General features: G+C 33.1%; 2 protein-coding genes across 7 annotated transcripts in view; one reads left to right on the forward strand and one right to left on the reverse strand.

Moving 5' to 3' along the window:
- Positions 1 to 19,357, reverse strand: part of LOC135131743 (uncharacterized protein) — a 228,195-nt gene that overhangs the window by 56,702 nt on the left and 152,136 nt on the right. The window contains exon 1 of one of the 6 annotated variants that reach the window (XM_064059625.1): positions 2,977 to 3,038. The exons of the other annotated variants lie outside the window; for them this stretch is intronic. The gene's annotated coding sequence lies outside the window, so the exon portion shown is untranslated. Of the gene's footprint in view, positions 1 to 2,976; positions 3,039 to 19,357 lie in introns of those variants that run through there. 6 annotated transcript variants of the gene reach the window in all.
- On the forward strand, positions 13,190 to 19,234 carry LOC135132708 (uncharacterized). Its single transcript, XM_064060887.1, has 6 exons — positions 13,190 to 14,520; positions 14,578 to 14,829; positions 14,885 to 15,044; positions 17,422 to 18,578; positions 18,628 to 18,879; positions 18,936 to 19,234. The coding sequence occupies exons 1-6, from the start codon at positions 13,380 to 13,382 to the stop codon at positions 19,100 to 19,102; spliced, it is 3,129 nt and encodes a 1,042-aa protein (XP_063916957.1). The 5' UTR covers positions 13,190 to 13,379; the 3' UTR covers positions 19,103 to 19,234.

Raw genomic sequence — 19,357 nt, forward strand, 5'->3', positions numbered from 1 at the left:
TTTATAAAGCCGCTCAAAAGCGGACCACCTACTATCTTTTAGTGGTTATTTATGTAGTTTCTTTACAAAATACTCCCTCTGTTCCAAAATAAGTGTTCGATTTCAATAATTTGATAAATACTTATTACCTTTAATTTTAAACATGAAAGGGTTTTCTTTACCACGTTGTGGAGACAATATGGTATTGGAAATAAAACCAGTTGCACCAATTCAAAGAAAAAAGCCTAATTTAATAGAAAAAGTTCTACCAGTTTCTTCTTGCAGTAGGTATGTGTAAACGGAAAGATTAAGCGCGGGCCTTGCAATCTGTGGCTAGAAGTTGTTCGGTTTCAACGAAAACTGTCGAATTTAGCATGGAGGACGATTCTAAAGTCTCTTTTTGTAAATAATGCTTTTATATGATTCAGAACAATGGACTAAAAATCTGAGAAAATGTATTTTATTGACACGATATGTAACGAGAACAAACTGAAAATACAATCCGAATTTCAACAACCTATTTGTATTATTTTTGTTAATTGCAACGAAAATTCAGTACCACATCAAAATTTCTTATAAAATGTTTTTTTTTTGTTGTAATAATAATAGTTTGTCATTAAAAAATACATTTTTATACAAACACATATTAAAAGTAGACTTTTTCGTCATGAAACGCTAAAACTGTTACTTTATGAAACGTTTGGTTTGTACCAACAACAAACTGACAATTTTTATGAATTTATTCACAATTACACCGATGTTGTTCATTTCGTTTCTAAAAATTAATAATAATTAAACCTTTTTGTTGCTTTTTACAGTGTTTGTATAAAAAATGGTGTATGATATTTATTAAAAGTAATTTTTATTTTGTTCGTGTGGTTCACTTCGTTCGTTTCCCAAATTTTCACACTCACAAAATAAAATCTCACTTTTAACATTTATGTCATAAATAACTATTTTCCCTTTATTTGAAAAAATATCGAATCTTTTATAAATTGGACATTTATTTTGGGACAAAATTTATTTCCAAATTGGACACTTAATTTGGTACAGAGGGAGTGGTATTTTGGGCTACGTGAATGAGACTTCTTTCGAGGCGGTATCCGAGTTAAAAAAATATTCGAAAGGGTTACATATAAACTTTACAAAGTACAATAATAATCAAAAATGTATTGAATATAATGTATTCTTTGCTACCAAACAACGAAGTATAAAAGAATATATTTGACAAAGTTTCATACAAATGGTTGTTTTTGTTAGCTAGATTTAATATTATAGTAACTACCATTTCATCCTATTAAGCCAACTACTTTTTCGTCGATCGTTTTTAGATGAATCCTTTCCATTAAAAAACTATGTAATACATATAGGTATTTAAAGTCTCAACATTTTTTTTTTCATAAATAAAAACTAAAAGAGTATTTAAAAATCATTTGAAAATTAAAACACTTCCAGTTTATAATTAGTACTAGAACGGGGTTTACGCAAGTTTGTATCTATTTTTGCGTAGTTTAAAGTAGAGAATATACAAACATAAGTATTATTTAAAAAGCTTCGAAGATTCTTCCCTCGAGAATAATATTGCCTTTCATTTCATTGTCTGTCACATATTTCTGAATATCAAGCCCCATCGTACTTATTTATAGAACCAATTTTCTTGGAAACCGATGTTATTTTTTGATATTTGAAAGTTTCCGAAAAATATCATGTGTATAAAAGTATGTACTGAAATTATGAAAAAATAAAAGTTGAAATTAAAATTAATGAACATCGAAAAATGATTTTGACACAACAAGCGTAAATTAAATAATACAAAAACTGACTCGTTTTAAGATATTAAAAAATTTTATTAGGAACAAAAATTTGGAAAAATATTTATTAATATTTTGCCAACCGGAATCTCTAAGTGTACATTTCTAACACGAATAATTGTCATCTAACTGATTCTTGTCTGAATATCACATATTGCAAATAATTAGGTATGCGAAAACTAAATTACTCTCATCGAAGTTTATTTATTAATCAACAGGTATCTAATTTAATTTTTATGAATATTTAAACAGACTCCACAAATGGTTAAATTTCAGCATCAATGAAAGTGTTTTGACAACAAAGCAAAATAAAATCATTTCTAATTAACGATGAATACAATACAACAGTTTAATTTCAATTATTTTCAGTTGTAAAAAGTTCGTAATAATGTATCCGATTCACAACATAATTAAATGCCTTTTGCAACATTAAATAGCTCTTTACCCACAAAATTCCCTCGTGCATTACATACAAAACTAATGAAAGTTATTCAAGAATGTCTAGAGATCTGTAAAGTTTTAATTAAATTAAAATAATTATTCTACTTGCAAACTACACTCCAATCCGCTGTTGACGCATAGCTAAGCCATGAAAGGAATTTCTGTTATGACGACTTGCCGACATCTTTAGTGCCGAAATGTTGAAAATTTCAGGCGCCAAGAGAGAAAGTCTTAGCGTGTCGACAATAAAATCTTTTTATACCTCACCCAATTCGCACTTCTTTTAAATGTAGGAAACAAGCGTAGATCGCCTGGATATTATTAAAACATGTATTGAAACTTGAACTGAACCATTAAACGTAATCATTGATGCATCATGTTGGAATACATTATGTAAATTAAATCAGCAGGTACTGAACGTACATAAACAAGTCTTCAAGCACAAACTTCGGATAGCGGTGGTAAGGGAAGCGTCAGCATACAACGGTTTAATTAATTCAGGTACACTTATGTAATCACAGACACAATTAACTGCAGAACACCTGTAAGTGGATATCCTGAGTCCACCCCAGCTTTAGTTAATGCTTCAATGGAAGCAGTGCTTTCACACAAAGGCTTCCACCCATTATCGTCAAAAATGAACATCGTTAAATAAAAAAGCTGTCATTTACATTATCATGAATCGCCGATGAGGTATAAAAATGATTGGTTTTGCCACCACCTAAATCGTATTGGTGAAAATTACCATCTCTCGTATAGAGAAGCACGTAAACATTGAAAACATTTCATGATTACAAAATCACATCAAGACCACTTGTATTACGGTTGCACACGACGAAAGCTGCACTGAAAGGAAAAAGCGGAAGCGTTCGTGAACGGCGAAAGCTCGAAGCTTACTGCTGAAATTCGAAAGCACTGCTGCTGAAACCCTGTGGAAAATGGCATGCGCGCTCCTCAAATCTAATCTATAACATCATATGCACACACAATTTCAATACAAGGATAGACAGGTGACAGACAGCTCAAATTGCGACAGATCGAATTTGTTTGTAGGACAACAAACATCATTGCACTTAATCCCATTTACGAAGGGGATCCTCCAAGTGCGTCGAAAAATCTACCATATTCTATAAGCGAGAATATGATTCATAGAAGCTGCCTGCATTCATTTTTGCCGATTTTCATTGGTTTAAACAGCACAGTGAGGCACTGCTATAGCGACGATAATAAAAAATAATTATCGCTAATTTAGGCAATAAAAGAGAGAGTTACGACGTTTGGTTTAAGCATCTAAAACTGAAATCTAAAATATATTATAGTTATACATACATATGTACGTACTCTATTAGAATAGGGGAAATTGTTTCAACTGCATGTGTTTGATAGTAGGCAGTGAAAATTTAAAAAAGTGCCACTTATTAAACTCAATCATTATGTTTTCTCGGAAGGAATCGATAAAGAAATCATAGCTGGTTGACATGAATCTAACAAACAGTAAGCTGGAATAGACAATAAATTCAAAAGATTAATTTTGAGAAATTAAAACTAAACACTGAATCAAACAAAAAACTGTCCACTTTATTTTAGACATTAATAACATTTTTCAAAGTTGGGTAAAAAGTACAAATCCTCGAACACATTAAGTTTCAAAAATATCGATTACCAATTGAAGATACCAGCCTGGAGAAGACTAAAATCGTATTTACACTCCCCTTTGGCTCTAATTTGTGCTATTTTCGGGGGCAATAAGTTCAATAGTACTTCTCATTTTTCTTTCCCAGATTTGCGTAAAACTAGCATTTTTTTGGAAAAAAAGACGGCGGTTTATTGGCCAATCCGTCCCTGCTTTATTTGTAAATGTTTCCGCGCCACGCAAGCCTACGTGTGGCAGCCAATCACTACGCCGCGTGATTTATGTCATCCTTTGAAAACTTCTTTTCCTCGACGGCCTCTCTCATTTCGTGTCATTTTTCACGAATGATTACGTCATGTGCGGTTCACCGCTTCCGAAACATATACAGGGGCGTATTAATTACGTGTTTTCGTATCTGGTGTAGCGATCTCGGTGGTAAAAAGAAAGGCCGACTTTCCTACCTGTTGTATGCTAATTTCAAGCGTCTTAGTGTCCGCGAAGTGTAGACTTTTATTTCGGAAACTTTAAGCTCCCGTTTATTTGTCTACGTGCTCGAAAGTAAAGAAGAGGCTAGATATTAAAATTTAATTTAGGAGCCTCGTGCGGAAAGCTCTGGTTTATAGGGGGAAGCGATCAATTTAAAGATATTTCATTTTTAAAACGTCATTTGTAGAAGATAATTTATTTTACAGAAAAATTCAATTCCATTTGATTATAGCTCGCGTCGATTCCTTCAGTTGCACGGAGCGAAAATTAGAAAAGAAAAATTCTGAAGCAGGTTATTTATCTGAGGCTTTTCCGCATTCTATTGTTTCGTGAGTTCAAGGGCCCGTATACAAATAGGGTTGTTACTTCGGCAATCTCGAAAGTAGCTGAGCATTTTGTGCAAAAGCTTTACCTTAATCCAAAAAGAGTCCGGAATGTAAAAAACTCAAAAAAATCACCGGTATTTACTCGAGAATATTCTCTATATTTTAATTAAAAATTCTAATGACCTGTTAATAAAATTTCAATAAATTAGTTACACAGTGTTTCTATTGATACTTACAACTCATATATTACATAAGGGAAGATTACATGCAGATGTAAAAAATGCGAACACTTTTTTATTGAGAAATAAGGAATTTTAATATTACAAAAGATCGTGAAGAGTATGGTATGTAAAGTAGATATCTAACTCAAAAAACACACAACGTTAATACTAGCATGACGATAGTAATAACTAAAATTGTTCTTTTCCTTTCTTCCAAAAGACCAATGACGTTATCTCAAAATTTTGTTAATCATAATATTAAAATACATGTGAATAAAAAAAGTAGTGTACAAAAGATTTGTTTGAAACCAAAAGCTAATATGAAAATGCAAAAAAACAAACACCAGTATACAGGGTGATGCAAAAATGATGTATAAGCTCGATGGTACGTTGTTTATAAGTCTATGAAGAATTGGAAAAAATGGTTAAAAAATCCTTGCACCAAACTTTTGCAAATATTAAACGTTAAATTTAATCATTAACTTTTGTAATTCCGATTTGTTTTAATGAACTGTATGTCTAACAGCCCGTTAACGTTACTAATAATTTAATAATAATTTGCTACAATACGATCACAACGTCGTTGTTTACTGTTGACAGATGTCATTTTTGTCACTTTTTATGGAAATTAGACTGTAAATATATTTAGTTAACTTCAACTTTGAAGTTTCAAATTCAAGGATTTTTAAACTTTCTTGACAACGTACCATCGAGCGTATGCTGTATATACAAAAAAAAAAAAAAAATTGAACGATCTTAAGTAAATGTGGTTTAATAGTCAGTTCTTAGTTTCTACATTGCCTGTGGAGATTCGTACGGAATAGTGAAATACCATTGCGACAGGTTGCGCTGTGCTTCCCACTGATGCACTGTGCAGGCGTTTGTGTAACTTTTTAACGCAGGTTTCAAAGATCTTCTGAAGTCTTTTCGTTTAAGTAGGAAAATGCACAAGTGCCGGTTTGCGACAAACTTAAAAGGAATGTGAAAAACTACACAAAGCTTTGTATACATCAGAATACGGATAAAATAATGCACAGTTGAACTGTTAAACGTAAAAATTATGAAAAAGAAAAAATATATCTCTAACTCTCTAGATACAGTTATTACTAATCCCATTTCACTGTTGTCCCACATACATATATTTTTTTACGTTTATAACGTGTATAATTTTTAAAATATCGCCTCAGCATAATTACTAAATTTGGCTTGGGTAAGTTTGTTACAGTAAAACCCCTATAAGAACTTAGGGCACAAAACTTTATCTTTATTATGTCGACTTTATACCTAGAAGAAAAGCGGTTCCCGGGATGTTCCACACACGATAAGAAAGAGGCTTCACTAAAATTTTTGCTGCAATTTGGACTTAAAACCCCTTCGAAAATTTATGCTATACTTTTCTTCTCTTCAACATCCAGATTTAATGAACAAACGCCCCTACTTGCAAAAATCAGATTTCGTTATTTACTTTTAGATTTAAGGGATGCCAGAACAGCAGAATCAATATCTGGAGTACTTTTGCGTAGCAATTAATTGACTTTAAGCACTTCCTTTTGAACGCAACCATGAAATATCGTTGTGCGAAGTTCAGAGGCTCAGCATAATTATCCAACGAGGTTTCGGGAGTTCGGTAACTGTCCGATGCTTGAGAAATAAATACGGCAACGGAAACATGAGTTGATTTCCTCTATTTCCGCTTTAAGCATTCTCTGATGTGGTCAAACTAACCGCGCTGTTAAAAGCTCTAATGGATCGCTTTGACGTGTTGCTGTTGGTGCTAAAGAGGCTCCCTGGTTAACTTTTGACCCATTTTTGCTTTCACTTTTTCTCATCAGACATCAAAAAAGCGCTCTCGAGCTGAATCAGCGTGCTTTTGAGGGTTGTTAATGTTAATGAGAGCTCGCGGTTAATTGTTTAGTCGCATAATTTCATTTAGCATTTGCAGCAAGCGGAAGAAGGTCGAAAAGGGACGATTCTAACCAATTCAACCACAAATATCCGCAAGCTGCAATACGGTCGGGGACCATTAGATTTCTTTATTCTCTCCACAAATCTCGACGCACGTGCCTTAGATGTCCGAAACGGCTGCATCCTCAAACTTTGGAATAAAGTGAAAAATTATTGAAGAGATTCGTGAATGAATCCCAGCGGTTTTTTGAGTTGCGTTTCTTCGGAAATCTGGGTGGATCAAGGTAAAGATTTGTCACAAAATTCTGAGCATATTTCAGTCTTATCACAAATTATAATTTTATATTTCTGCAGACCTATAGTTCCTTGTACTCAAATCGAATGACCAAATAGCCTCAAATAAATAATTATAAATTTTAAAATACATACGCGAGACTTTAAGCCATCTACTAATTAATTTAATACACAAGTAATAATAAAGCGATAATTTTCAAAATTTTCAGTGATCAAGGTACGATTTAACTTGCATTTTCTGTTTACAAGCAATCTGTCACCTTTTCAGAAACGTTAATGCTTGTGTTAAAAATTGTATACCATGTGTTTCTTTTATTTGATACAACCCCTAAATTTTCGTCTATTTTATTGAATAACTTTTTAAGTATGATTTTAGAATATTAGTTGCTTATGACTTTTTACAAAAAATCAATCTTTCCATTTATGGAGAAATATACCTAGTGTTCCATAAAAAAAAATAAAATTGACGTCATTTCCGGTTCTACCGGAAGTTATAATAAAAACGTGAGGTTGCCATCACATAGTTCCTTTAAAATAATACAAATTTGCTCAAAGAACTATAGGTTTTTCTTAAAAATAAAAAAGTTACAGGGGTTGTATCAAATAAAAGAGACACCCTGTAGATGGATCACATTTTGTAAATTTGTTCACCGCCACTTTACGACAAATAAGAACTGTGTCTCAAAGAATAAGTCTCAGAATATACTTTTTTTTATTGATTTTTAAAGCAAATGGATAGTTTGTTATAAAGGATTTAAAGAGAAAAAAACCACCATAAAAGTTTAGCGAAAGTGCAAACTAAATAATTACGCACAAGTATGGTTATTATGCATAATAAGAAAAAAATCGATCACAATACTTTTGATAAACAGTTAGGGAATTTGAAATTTTTGGATTGGTAATTGAGTTATTTTTTAAATATCGATGTTTTTTTTTAATTCATCCTAGGCTCTGCGCATTTTAAAACAGTATACTTTGTGAAAGAGATTTTTTTGTCTTGAATTCATTATTCAGTAAAAACTACAAAGATAGAAATAATAATACGAAAAAAAGCACACGATAGTTTTGGAAACATAAAATTTCATAGTGTATTATTATTAATAATAATAATGGAGACAGTACATTCTGAAAATGTATTGAACATCGTACGAGCCAAATGCAGCTACTTCTTTTGTTTGAACAGGTTACCAAAAGATACCATAGGTATACCAGATCGACCCACGGTTTTGAGATAGTGTGTTGGATATGGATATGTAATCCGCAAAAATTTTAGCGAAACTTATTGTCGTTAACCTCCTCTACAGGGTTTTTATAAATGACTCTAAGGGTGTAGTTGGCCATGGATTGCAAAAATCCCGGTTCGCTGAAATTATGCCTGTTTATGACAGTTCTCACTTGCCATTAATATCATTTGTCATTTAAACTTGTTGTTTGTTACTTAAACTCATCGTATTACTTATTATAAAATTAAAAAAAAAAAGCGAATGACCGTGAAAATAGTTTAGTCTGTTGAACAAGATACTTTCATTGTTACGCATATCGGGCCAAATACCGTGATTTGATAATTCAAGAAACATCGTTAGAGGCTCACATTAGAAATGTAATCAACAGATTTGTTCGAACTGGCAGTGTCAACAAAAGAAAATCTCGTGGAAGATCTTCAGAATCTGAGGAAGTTATTGATGATTAGAGACGACTTGAGCAGAAGATCTTTGACAAGATTTCCTCAGCAGTCAGGAGTTTCTGCTGCAACATGAAATTGAACAGTGGGTCCAAAGTATTGACGAAAGGATATTACAGAACATTTTTGAAATTAAAAAGAGTGTGAACATGTGCCTTGAACAAAATGGTGAACATTTTCAACATTTACTGTGATGTTTAAACGTAATAAATTTGTTTCTTTTTATTGTAATGAATCAGTTTTATTTTTTAATAAGATATGAATAATTTAGGCAACCAGTTATACATGTGTGTGATATGTGTCGTGAGTCTTTAGTCATTTAATAAAGTTCATCTAAAGTGATAGGCGGCACGTTTCCATGACCTACTTGGATCCTATAATCATTTATAAAAACCCTATATAAACGAGTATAAAATTATACTTAATTGTTATTCGAAAAATTCCTAAAAAAAATATATTTTTAATTAGCCTGTGATCGATTTATTGGTTATGGTAAATCGCTTTCATGAGACAAGTAAGGTCTACATTGAGACAAGAAATTGGTTATTTATTGATGACAACTAACGGAAGTAAGTTTAGTTGACAGTCGCAACTTTCATTGTCATTTTGATATTCAGAATCGCGTTAACAAATTCTTGAATCACTCAAAAAAAGTCATTTTACCCTGTAACTGCTATATATGCTCAAATACATGGATCACCTGTAGACACTTATTTTGACTATGTGTAATTATAATAATGTGTTCGGTTGGTGATTTAAAGACGAAGTGAAGGTATTTTAACTTTATTAGTTTATGAAAACAAATACAATTACTTTACATTACATTTCAATTAGTAACTCTTGTAATGACGAAACTGTGCAAGAATAAAGTTTATAGGTATTATGATTTTATAATGTTTCATTAGTAAAAGTAATAAACATTTTTACTGAGATCGTTGTCACACCTGTTATCAACTATAACGGATAATAACGATTATTACCCCTCTATAGACAAAAATCTTCATACAAATTTACTTTGCGCCACAAAAATAGCCTGAAGAAATCGTTATATCTGTAGATAGAACTGCTTAAATATTTGCTCATTAATCGCTGTTTTTTTTTGGTAAATTATTACTGTAATCTCATTTTTCAGTTGATTGGAATGTTGTTAGCAGTAAAGAGAGCAAAAAATTTCCAGCTTCGCTTATATCTAATTGGTTTATGTTCAAACAATTTTAATATTTAACAAAATGCTGCACTCTCCTAGCGTTTGCGTTTCCGAAGTCATGTTCTACAGCGAATATGAATCCAAGAGATATTCAACTGACTATTCCAAAATGACAAGTAAGGCCTACAAAGTGTAATTAAAAGTAGAATGGAATAAATTAATGTTTTATTTTCTGGTTTAATTTAAACTTTAGTTAAATTGGTGAAATAAAACCAACATTCAAAACAGTAATGAACCAAGATCCATGTAAGCTCACGGTTTGTGTAATCGTGCAGTTCTGAATTTACTTACACAAAAAGCAACTGAACTTTTGTTCTCTTTTTCAAATAATAATAATTAGGCCATTATATCTACAGCTTTTAAAAACTGGTGGTTCCAAAGATTTCTACTTTTCGAGCGTCAGCTAAGGAAGTATTGATAAGATCCATCTGCAAAATGTTTTCTTGATGTTTCATAGCCTCTAGAGTTTGGAAAGATATGTCTTCCCTTTCCGTCTGCCTGTTGTTTGTCGCTTGTGTCGAGATTTATTAAGTAATCTCCGAAAATAATGGAACGACTGTTGCCAAATTTTGTTTGTTTTTTAGGAATATCATTTACGCCAACAATTTGATGATGTCACCTTAAAATTTTGCATGGTAAATGCAATTTAAATTTTTATAAAATAACAATCCTGTATGAATCGATATTGATTATTATTTATTTATTATTAACATTTTATAATAGTACCAGAGGAACGCACAGTAACGGCCGAATAGTCAGAGCGTCATACTATGAACGCGTAGATCGTGGGTTCGATCTCCTTAAGGGCCACTTTTTTTACACCGACTTTTTCAACTTACAAGAGATAAAATAAATAAAATTTCGCAAAAAAAATTTTAGAATATTTTAAAGAAGATTTTAAATTAAATAATGTATGGGTGAGGGAAATACAACCTGAACATTTTCCGAATGTTATAAACGTTGACTAAAATTAAAAACAAATGAGTATTGCATTTTGCAACAATTTTTAAATACAAAATAGGCGTAGGTAAGCAACGGCAGATCGTCGACGTTATTTCCTCGCCTAGAGTTAATTATGATGAAGAGAGAAGCACCCTTCCCTTTCTCCCCTTAAATTGATCTCACGTAATGGGGAGATCTTTTCAATTAGAGGCCGGGGCCACCAAATGGCCTTCGCGAACTGCACTTTTCTTTCTTATTTTTTCCATTTCGCTTTTCTCTGTTGCATTTACGTTATATACATTGTTTGCTTTAATGCGTTCCTAGATTAAATGTGATGATATATTAAGAACATCTGGAAAATTTCCTGCCGCAAACGGCCCATCAATAAAGGGTCGAAGGGCCGTGTCCGGTGGTCCAATGTGGAAAATTTCGCTGTCGTGCACTCTCGAATGGAATAGCGACTTTAAAACTGACACAATAGGAAATCAGGACGGGCAGTGTGCTCCGTATTTCGAAAATAAACAGAATTATCCTTCGGTCGGGTGAAAAGCAAGCGAAAACAGTTTGGCGAAGCTGAAAGAAGACACATTTTCAGGCTGAAATGTCACGTAGACTGCGTAAGTTATAAGATTACGGTTTCGCGTGTTTGCAGCAGATTTCATTGGCCACGTTTCCTATCAGATTGTATTAATTCTATTTAATTTAGGCCTCGCGGGCGGATCCAACTACCATAACCTTTGTCGCTGATAGCTACGGACTTATGCCACGCGCATTCACCTAACGACTTTTTCATTGCACGTGCCGAGTAATTATTCACGTTGACGTGAGCTTTCTCGATGGAAAACGTCAAGAAAATACATGTTCCTAACGATCTCTACCCTTATGAGGTCTATTATTTTCGATAAACTGTTTCGGCGCAAAACTTCGAGAGTACTTTGTGTACATAAAAGTTATTTTCCCGGAGAAAATCCCTTAATCTCTTTATGGTTTCTTAATATTACTTTCAGCGGCGAAGGGCCCTCCAAGGGAGGAACTTTCTACCGGTCGCATGTGGATTTCGATGACTAGCCGTTCAGCCGAGAAAGGAATCTGCATTATTAACAATAACGCCAACGTGCATTTTGAATTTGTAAGAAATTCTCCGGGCCCCAGTTATTAAATATACCAAATTCTAATATATACAATAGTTAACCAAAGTATAGAATCGAACGATGACTCCAGTGTTCTAAAAATTATAAATAATTCCAAAAAATTGTATCTAAAATTAAAAATAAGGACCGATAAACATGTCCTGTTGGTTGTACTTCACAGCCAAGAAAAGTTCAGTATCATTACATATTTTTTTACATATATGTGACAATATACGTAGGCTTGGAAATGGATGAAAACAGGTGACGTGCAATATAATGTGATTCTTTTCGAAACAACTTTTAGTTATTTATGTATTAAGGGCATAATCAGGGAGATTGTGGCACGAGGGAATGTTTAAAGCCCGACGAAGGAGGGCTTTTATTTTTCCCGAGTGCCACAATCGACAATTATGCACGTGGTACATACAACGTTTTATTCTATTTTAGTTTCTAAACTATTTTTAACGAAATATTGAGTATTTTCGGCAAGACTGTGTGAATTGTGCCGATGCGAATTTTAATACATAGCTGGCTATTATTTTGATGTTGTTATGGATACCACGTTGATTATTTGATAATTCGTTTTTCAAAATGTAAATTAAACAAGCGAAAAACGTTTATTCAAACGAAAGTTTAGAAGAATTTGAAGTCGGTCAGGTAATGATTTGATAAAATATTATTTTTCCAACTTAAGAAAAATGTTGAATATCGAAGCGTGTTTGAATAATTAAATGATTAGTGTAAATGAACAATCAATTGTTGCTTAGCAATTTTTGACAGATTTGTGCTAAAAAGGCCAATTTAAGCCCGCATTTGGGTGCTTATAAATAAGATTATGGTTCTAAAATAGAATAAACATAAATTAAATGGAAAGTACATATTATAATAAAAATTTCAAAACCTATGTGATAAGTATAAGAGGTATTTATTTTTTTGCTTCTCGAGGCTAAGGTAGGTACTACTATAGTGTGGGGTCCATTGCAGTATCAATTTACATTATTAATTAACAATTTAACAATGTTATGTCATATTAGGCGGAGATAAATGATTAATTATTGCTTTATATTTACAAACAATTTCAAGTTGCCATCTTAAATAATAACAAATGATTAGACGATATTTTATAAACAACGTCATGCTGAATCACAAATTACATGTTTCGTGATGATTGCAACAAATTAAAGAACTATATAAAAGTCAACTTGTTATCATCAGCACTAACAATCGTAGTGCACGCGAGAGTTGCCGTTTAACAGAAGACACGTTAAGTATAAAACGATACTCTTCGAACAAAAAATATTTGTTGAAAAAGTTGAATTCACAATGTCTCTTCTTAGTGCCGGATTATTCTATGATTTGGTAGTGATTGGGGTAACTCTTCTAGTAGTACTAGTAATGTATTACAAATGGTCATTTGGATATTGGAAAAGACGAGGATTAAGTTATTTGGAGCCATCTATACCTTTTGGTAACACTGGCAAGCTTTTTACATCGAAAGCAAGTTTTGCTGAACAATTTGCCGAGTTCTACCATCAATTTAAAAAGCAAGGATTGAAACATGGGGGAGTCTACATGTTTGCACGCCCATTTTACGTTCCCACTGACCCTACGATAATCAAAAGCATTCTGCAGAAGGATTTTTCCCATTTTATTGATCGGGGATTTTATATAAATGAAGAAAACGATCCTTTAAGTGGTCATCTGTTTTCACTAGAAGGTACAAAATGGAAAAATCTGCGTCAAAAATTATCAGCTACTTTTACTTCTGGTAAAATGAAAATGATGTTCGATACAATGGCAAATTGTGCTAAAGAACTGGACAGTTTATTCAATCAAATGGCAACACGTAAAGAACCCGTAGACATTAAAGATGTTCTAGCAAGGTTTACGACCGACGTAATTACCTCCTGCGCTTTTGGAATAGAAGGTAATAGTCTTAAGCATCCCAACACCCCTCTACGATATTTTGGAAAACGCGTCGTCGAGAACACACTTTGGGAAAATTTCAAGAATCTCGCACAATTCATGCTTCATCCAAAATTCCTGGATACAATTCAATTTAAAGTAAATAAACACGACGTAGAAGATTTTATATTAAATCTGGTGAAGAGTACAGTGAACTACAGAGAAAAAAATAACGTTTACAGGAAAGATTTTCTTCATTTGTTGCTTCAATTAAAAAACAGAGGAAAAATTTCTGATGATGAAATTATACTCAGCAGTGACAAAGGAGGGGAAATAGGACTGACTTTCAACGAATTAGCTGCTCAAGTTTTTGTGTTCTTTGTTGCGGGCTACGAAACATCATCGACTGCGATGACTTTTGCATTGTATGAACTGAGCCATCACCAAGATATACAAGATAAACTGCGAAACGAAATTAATACTGTTCTGGCAAAGCATAACAACCAAATATCTTACGAGGCCTTAATGGAAATGACGTATTTGGACCAAGTCATTAATGGTAATATCTGTAAGTAATAATTAACTATAACATTACTGAGTCCCATTCTTTTCACAGAAACATTAAGAAAACATTCACCTTTAGCGTTTTTAAACAGAAAATGTACTCAAGCATACGACGTTCCTGACACTAATATTCGTTTAGAGGAAGGAACAATGATCGTAATACCTACTCTAGCCATCCATTACGATGCAGATTATTATCCAGAACCTTCGAAATTTGATCCTGAACGTTTTTCCGATATGAATAAAAATAGTCGTCCGCCATGTACATGGATGCCTTTTGGTGAAGGTCCTAGAATTTGCATAGGTAAATTTAAATTTTGGGAACGCATTAGCAGATTATATTATTTTTTCTTTTTCAGGTTTAAGATTCGGAATGTTACAGACCAAAATAGGACTAGTGACTCTACTTCGAAGCCGTAAGGTGACGTTAAGCGAAAAAACGCAATTGCCTTTAGTGATGAATAAAAAAGCGTTTATTACCACTACTGACAAGGAAATTTGGCTAAACATATCAGAAATAAATTAATTTATGAGTTAATTTTTGTAATAAGTATATCGTATTATATTAATACAGTTTTGGCGACGGGCAAAAAATAAAATATTTCGTAAAGATAAAGTAGTATGTATAAATAACTATATAGAATTATAAATATATATTAGAATAATAAATCTTAAGGATTACTGTAAAAAAAAAATGTTTGTAATTCCCATGTACTTAATGCTTCTTTAAAAAGATAAGAACTTAGTGAATATGTCCTGAAATAAAAAAATAAAATAATGACAAAAATTGTGCAGTTATGTTATTTGCATCGACTATCCTTGCCCCAAAGAACAATGCGGACAGTATTTCAAAAAATACTGTCCACATTGTATGCACTTCAGGGCTCGCTTTTTAAAAAATATCTGTTTTATACTTTTTGATATAACTTATCAACATTTTAGTAACTTCGTATGCACAATGTAACACTTGTCCTAATATGACTTGTTCCCAAAATTTGGGAAAGACAATTTTGCCACAAAGATACTTCTTACCAACATTTCTAAACAAATCTGTAAATAAATATTTTAAGATAAAATAAAAAATTGGTCGAAGGTCGTTTCGACAGGACTTCCCTCGCCCCTGAAGTACAGTTCAATAAATCTGGATTTTTTAATAATTATAAAATTTGATTTTGTGATAATGTCTCTACATTAAAACAATATATAAATAGACAGTACCAGTAATAGCGCTTACGCTTTAAACTGCCTTTATTTCGAGTGCTTTATAGGGTCAATTTCATCACCATAGCAACGCCGTTTTGCGACTAAATGAACTTGAATTGGCCCCTATGTTACGAAAACACACTCTGTTATATAACTTGTTTATATTTCGTCTGGCGTGGAGTGCAGCTCGCACTCCTGATAGGAAACAGATACGCGATTAACAACTGCTCCAAAAATATTAATGCATTGATGAAGCGCAAGGCTCTGGTTATATTTTTAGTGACTTTTCCCATATGTGGTGGTCCTTGATCTGATTAGTAAAAACAAAAACGTTGCCGGAATCGATCTGCGGACCTCTCATCTGCGAAGTAGAGAGCGCCTCTACAGGTTTATAATAATATTAATAATAATAAAAGTGCAGGAATACATTATTTTATAAAATTAAAACGGCGTTTACTAAGCAACACTGCAGTGTGAGTGAGTAGGATCAGATAAATTTTGATTAGGGTTTTACCATCTACATGATATTCTACACATACGAATTTTGACACCAATCGATCCGATATTTACGGAAATTATCTGGTTAATAAAAATCAACAGACAAATTTTTTATACTCCTAGGGACATGAAACAACATATCAAACGTAGATTGAAATATACAGCGATGTTTCTAAATTAGCCCACACCCTTAAACTTTGGAGCTCCAGGAGGCATTGCTTGGAAATTAAATGAATTCTAATTAATAATAATTGGTCTTAAGCTTATCTTTTTGGTTCAAATTGCATGGGTCCGTAAATTTGACAATAGCCTGTGTTGATATAGAAGTATATGATGCGGTACCAAATAATTTAAAAATAAACGAGGAAACATCTTTGGAACCTTAAAATAAAAAAAAAAATTTTAGATTAATCAGTTTCATATTTTCCGAATAGCAACTTGCATATTTGTAATCTGGGATCTGTAAATTCAAAAATACATTAAATTTGACATTGAGAAGTAAAACTTATGCGTTTTACATACTTATCTGAAATATAAGTTGCAAAAAAATACATGCAAATATATTTGGTTGTTAATAGGACACAATTGGTTGTGCTCACTTTAATTAAAGCATAGTCCACAAATTAAGTAGCCTCCATATTTATCTAATGAAATTTCGATGTAGAAGATTAGAGCGTAAAAATCGATCCCTACAAGAGTCTGCTATAAAGCGCACCCATTAAGACTAGACACCAGTCTACATTGGGAACTCACGGTGAATGTAGTTAACGCGCGATCAGTGATGATGTAACAAATGTAGTGCAGCACGTCTAAAATACTATTTTTCTGAAAAATTAATTACGCGTCGTAATTTGGCTGCAAGTTCATTTATTAAACATTTATTATAATTTACGACTTTTTTCAACTGTTCATTACATGGTAGCCGCTTGTAATACCGTTTACATTACTTTTCTAACCGAAAATATTTAATCGAATTAACAGATATAGCTAAATATTACCATTTTTTCATATCATGCATGTATGCTGGGTGGACTATCACTATGTTCACCGATATCACACATCCAACCTTGAACTTAACTGAACCCACTGTATAAAATAATTACAAATGCTTGATAGCGTAGTTAATTGTAGTCTGATTTAAAATCGTGTTCGATATTAACTTTCTTCTAACTGTGATTTTTTTTCAATTTTATAGGCCCATTAAAACCATGGCTATAGTTACAGCTTGCCTCTGCTATGACATCATAGCAATTATTGTGACTCTTGTGATTGGCGGAATAGCATATATGAAATGGAAATTCACTTATTGGGAACAAATGGGTGTACCAACTTTAACGCCTACAATTCCGTTTGGTACCGCTAAGGATCTAATGTTGGGTCGTCTATCCTTCGGAGAACAGTTCCGCGAAGTTTACAGGATTATGAAAGAAAAAGGTCATCAGCACGCTGGTTTTTACATAGGACCATCACCGGGATATGTGCCGATAGATCCTGAAATCATTAAACACATCATGCAAACCGACTTCCAACACTTTAATAGTCATGGTGGCTTCTTAGACGAAGAAACCGATCCCTTGAGCGGGCACTTGTTTAATCTGGAGGATGTCAAATGGAGAAATTTGAGAGTAAAACTAACTCCGACATTCACGTCCGGCAAAATGAAGATGATGTTCCAGACCATAGCAATAATTAGCGACAATTTAAAGAATTTAATAGACGATTCGGCTGATAACGACTTAGGTATTGATATCAGGGACATTCTCAGTAGATTCGGAACTGATGTTATCAGTTCGGTGGCATTTGGATTGGAATGTGATAGTCTGAAAGATCCAGATGCACCATTTAGGACTTTCGGCAAAAAAGCTACTGAAATGGATTTTTGGGATACAATTAAAATTTTTATGCAAGTGATTTTACCTCACTGGTTTTTGCACGCAATTAAACACAAGTTTACTAAGAGAGATGTTGAGGAATTTTTCATGAAGGTTGTTCGTAACACCGTCGAATACAGAGAAAAGAATAACTATTACCGAAAAGATTTCATGCATTTACTTTTGCAACTGAAAAATCGGGGGACTGTGGCCGATGACGAACAAATCAAAGATGAAACAGGCGAGTCCAAAGAAGTTGCTTTAACCATGAATCAGTTGGCCGCACAAGCTTACGTTTTCTTCATGGCTGGATACGAAACTTCTTCTACCACGGTCACCTTTGCTTTATATGAGCTTGCTGTCAATTCCGACATTCAAAGTAAATTAAGGGAAGAAGTAAATTCTGTACTAGCTAGACATGACAACAAAATGACCTACGAAGCAGTAATGGAAATGACATTTATGGAAAAAGTTTTGTTTGGTAAGTTTTCCCGCTAATCTCGACCACTATGCTGAACTATTCGTTTCAGAAACTCTTCGAAAATATCCGCCGCTACCAATTTTAACAAGATTGTGCACGAAAGATTACATTATACCGGGTACCGACGTACAGCTGAATAAAGGTGTAGGAGTTATGATTTCAGTACTGGGATTACATAGCGATCCAGAATATTATCCGAATCCAGATATTTTTGATCCAGAGCGATTTTCTGAGGAGAATAAACAAAGCAGACCATCTTTTACGTGGCTGCCATTTGGTGACGGGCCAAGAATTTGTATCGGTAAGACATACAAACTAGTGTTAACTTAACTTTACTAATTTATGTAACGTTAACAGGAATGCGATTTGGTATACTTCAAAGCAAAGTGGCCTTAGCTACTTTTGTCAAGAATTACGATATTAAATTAAACAAAAGAACACTCAGTCCTTTGCAATTTGATAAACGAGCTTTCGTTTCAAGAGTAGCAGGAGGAGTTTGGCTTGACGTCACGAAGTTGACTTAAATATTTACTATTTTACACAGTTTTTATTACGTTTTGTAATACGTAATTATAATCGTAATGTAATTTGCTAACTAATTTTGATGTGAGTTGATGTTGATGACAGTCAAAATAAATATCCGATAATAAATGTGAGTACCTAAGTGGAGGTACATTAACTAAATTAAATCCATATAAAAATAGCGATATGTGTGTACAAAACACATGTAATGCTAACAAAATAAAAGTGCTTATCACTGTGAATTTCACTTATCTTGG

The sequence above is a fragment of the Zophobas morio genome, unplaced genomic scaffold (genome assembly GCF_036711695.1).
Source record: "Zophobas morio isolate AGI-343-1 ecotype UQ-CSIRO unplaced genomic scaffold, CSIRO_AGI_Zmor_V1 ptg000002l, whole genome shotgun sequence".
In the NCBI taxonomy this organism is placed as follows: domain Eukaryota; kingdom Metazoa; phylum Arthropoda; class Insecta; order Coleoptera; family Tenebrionidae; genus Zophobas; species Zophobas morio.

Coding starts and splice junctions, on each gene's coding strand:
- LOC135132708 (XM_064060887.1), top strand. CDS start 13,380: ATGTCTCTTCTTAGTGCCGGATTATTCTATGATTTGGTAGTGATTGGG. Junction 14,830..14,884: donor AGGTCCTAGAATTTGCATAG/GTAAATTTAAAT, acceptor TTTCTTTTTCAG/GTTTAAGATTCGGAATGTTA. Junction 18,880..18,935: donor CGGGCCAAGAATTTGTATCG/GTAAGACATACA, acceptor TAACGTTAACAG/GAATGCGATTTGGTATACTT.